The following is a 3,322-nucleotide window of genomic DNA, read 5'->3' as shown; positions in this document are numbered from 1 at the left end:
CCTGATGTAGGTGATGGGGGTGGGGGGATATGGAGACAGCAAATCACCATGGCATGTGTGTACCTATGTAACAATCCTGCAGGATGCAGGATGTGCACATGTGCCCCAGAGGCCAAATACAATAATTTAAAAAAAAATTAATTATCCTGAAAAAAAAAAAAAGCGGGTGGAGAGGTGTCAGTGGCAAATCCGTTCATTCTTGGTGATATGTCCCAAATATACATTATTATATCATATTCTCAAATTTTCTGTATGTTTAACATAGGTTTATTTTTTTAATAAATTAAGTTTTGTGGGGGGAAAACATGCAAACTAACAAAACAAGTCTGCAGGCTGGACCAACGCCTAATACTTCTGATTTTCCACTTCTGCTCCCAGTCTAGTGGTCCAGTGGGGGAGATAAAAGATGAGATATGTTAGGTGCTGTGCACAGTAAATGTAAAGAGCGCCGTAAGAAAGGAAAGTGCTTCCAGAGGATTTATGCTCACAGAGGATTCGTGGGGTCCTTGCATTTGGGAAGGGACGACCTCACCCACAGCCTTGGCAGCACCAGTAGCAGAGATGACATTCTGGAAAGCCTCGTGACCGTCAGCCACAGTTTCCCAGAGGGGCCATCCATGGTCTTCTGGATGGCAATGATGACGTGGACTGTGGTCATGAGTCCTTCCATGATACCAAAGTTCTCACGGGTGATCTTGGACAGGGGTGCTAAGCAGTTGGTGGTACAGGAGGCATTGCTGATGATCTTGAAGCTGTTGTCATACTTCTCATGGTTCACATCCATTAGGAACCTGGGGGCGTTAGCAGGGGGGGCAGAGATAATAACCCTGTGGCTCCCCTCTGAGAGAGAGACCCAGCCTTCTCCATGGTAGTGAAGACACTGATGGACTCCACAATATACTCAGTACCAGCATTGCCCTATTTGATTTTGGAAGGATCTAGTTCCCGGAAGAAGGTGATGGGACAAGCGTCCCATTCTCAGCTTTGATGGTATCATGGGTGGAATCATACTGGAACACATAGGCCACGCAGTTGAGGTCAATGACAGGGTCACTGATGGTGAAAATATCCACTTTACCAGAGTTAAAAGTAGCCCTGGTGACCAGGCAGTTAATATGACCAGGCTTTTGCCTTCACTGTGGTTTCTCAAGGATGTGGCTGGAACAGAACAGGGCAATGTGGCTGCCTGTGAAACAGGAAGAGAAGAGAGCTAGCTACAGCATAATATTTAACACATGATTATCAGATTAAGAAATTCTTTACAAACTCTGAGGCCAACAGGGTGTGACTTAGATGGACATCATTTTACATAGCATGCTAAAATTCCCTGCGCATGTAGACAATTCAATTGTCTCAGTATCACTTGTTTAAAAGACTATCATTTTGCTTCATTGAATTTACTTTTGTCGAAATCAATTGGCCATATGAATTTAGGCCGTTAACTCACACATAAGCAAAAATTCCCACACAATGGATTATAGGCCTAAATGTAAGGGCAAAATTATATACATCTTAGGAGAAAGTGTAGATTAACATATTCGTAATCTTGAATTAGGCAAAACCCCAAGTTTTCCTGGTTAAAAAAAAAAAAATTTGAAAATAAAACATGATCAAAAATAAAAATGTTTGCATTTTAAAAGACATCAATATTAAAATGAAAAGATAAGCCATAGACTAAGAAAAAAAATTTCAAATACGTATTTGATAAAGACTTGTATGTAGAATATAAAGTGTACTTACAATTAAACAACAAAAAGGTAAATAACCCAATTTTAAAATGGGCAAAATATTTGAATCATCATTTCACCAAAAAGGTGTAGGAATGGCCAATAAAGCACATGAAAAGATGGTCAGCCTCATCAGTCAGCAGGGAAATGCAAATCAAACTACAGTGTGACAGCACCTCTTACTCACTACAATGCTACAATAAAAAAGATGGACGATAACAACTAGAGGAAATGAAAAAACAATAATGTGAACAAATTGAAATGCTCATGCATTGTTGATGAGACCTGCAGCCACAGTGGAAAACAGTTTGACAGTTTCTTAAAATATTAAAGATACATTTACCATCTGATCTAGTAGTTTCACTTCTACCCGTCTACTGCAAAGAAATAAAAATGAATGTCTGCACAACATGTGAATGTGAATATTCCTAGCAGCTTTATCCATAATAGTCCAAAAAGTGGAAACACACTGAATATCAACTGATGAATGAATAAACTAATGGCAGCCATTCATACAATTTAATAGAATTTGGCACCTAAAAGGAAAGAAATCTTGATATGTTTTACCACATACATGAACCACAAAAGTATATTAAGCTAAGTGAAAGAAGACAGATACAAAAAACCACGTATTATATGATTCCATTTATATGGTGCCCAGAAAATCAAATCTGTGTAGTCAGAAAGTTAATTAGTGGCGGCCTAGAGCTGGGGGCTTGGGAATAAGGGGTGGCAACTGATGGGCATGAGGGATTCCTTAGGAAGGAGAGAAATATTTCAAAACAGAATTGCGATGACGGCCACACAAGTCTAAAATTTTAATAAAAATAATTGAACTGTGCCTTAAAACAGGTGAATGTTACGATATGTCCATTATACCTCAGTAAAACTGTTTAAAAATAAAAGAAAGTTGGCTTGCTTCAGTCTTGCCCTTTATTTCTTACTTTCCTATAGAAAGCGAGATATTTATTGGCTAAAGGAAGCTTAAATTTATTGGTTCCACTCAGAGACTCCAAGAGAGACACTGGTTGAAGTCTATTAGCCTCCAGAACTCTCAAGCACTGCCAGAACAAGCTACCCCGTCCTGAAGGAGATGAAGAATACCTAACGTGCACTCCAGCATCTGCTACAGCAGGCAAAGGTGTGTGATGCACCTGAGTGGTCTCAGGTAGTGCTCCATACGTCTCAGCAAGACCCAGCACTTGTAGCTAGTTCTGAGAGCTTCAGAGAACAAGCTGCTACATCTTGCAGCCCAGGGCCAACCTCTTCTAGGCAAGTGGGTTTGAAGTGTTGCTAGTCAGGTCCCAGGCAGCAGTGAATGTCTACAACATGGGAACAGGGCAAGACCCACAGTGGGATTTCAAGCCAAATCATTTATAGAGTATTACTTCCAGCAATTGAAAAAAGCGCATAGCCAAGTCAATTCTAAGCAAAAAGAACAAAGCGGGGGGCATCACACTACCGGACTTCAAACTATTCTACAAGGCTACAGTAATCAAAACAGCATGGTACTGGTACCAAAACAGAGATATAGACCAATGGAACAGAACAGAGGTCTCGGAGGCAACACAACATATCTACAACCATCAGATCTT

At 40.3% G+C, this 3,322-nt stretch overlaps 1 protein-coding gene across 1 annotated transcript; it reads right to left on the bottom strand.

The window, feature by feature from the left end:
• Positions 1 to 238: 238 nt before the first annotated feature.
• On the bottom strand, positions 239 to 812 carry LOC108301078 (glyceraldehyde-3-phosphate dehydrogenase-like). The gene has a single exon (XM_037737043.1). It carries the CDS (start codon positions 782 to 784, stop codon positions 485 to 487), a length of 300 nt encoding a protein of 99 aa, XP_037592971.1. The 5' UTR covers positions 785 to 812; the 3' UTR covers positions 239 to 484.
• Positions 813 to 3,322: the final 2,510 nt, after the last annotated feature.

The sequence above is a fragment of the Cebus imitator genome, unplaced genomic scaffold (assembly GCF_001604975.1).
Source record: "Cebus imitator isolate Cc_AM_T3 unplaced genomic scaffold, Cebus_imitator-1.0 Scaffold32, whole genome shotgun sequence".
NCBI lineage: Eukaryota > Metazoa > Chordata > Mammalia > Primates > Cebidae > Cebus > Cebus imitator.
Note: the sequence above shows the minus strand (reverse complement) of the source record. Positions and strands in the feature narration are given on the sequence as shown.

Excerpts from the sequence above, each read along its gene's own strand:
- LOC108301078 (XM_037737043.1), bottom strand. The coding sequence starts at position 784 with ATGGATGTGAACCATGAGAAGTATGACAACAGCTTCAAGATCATCAGC.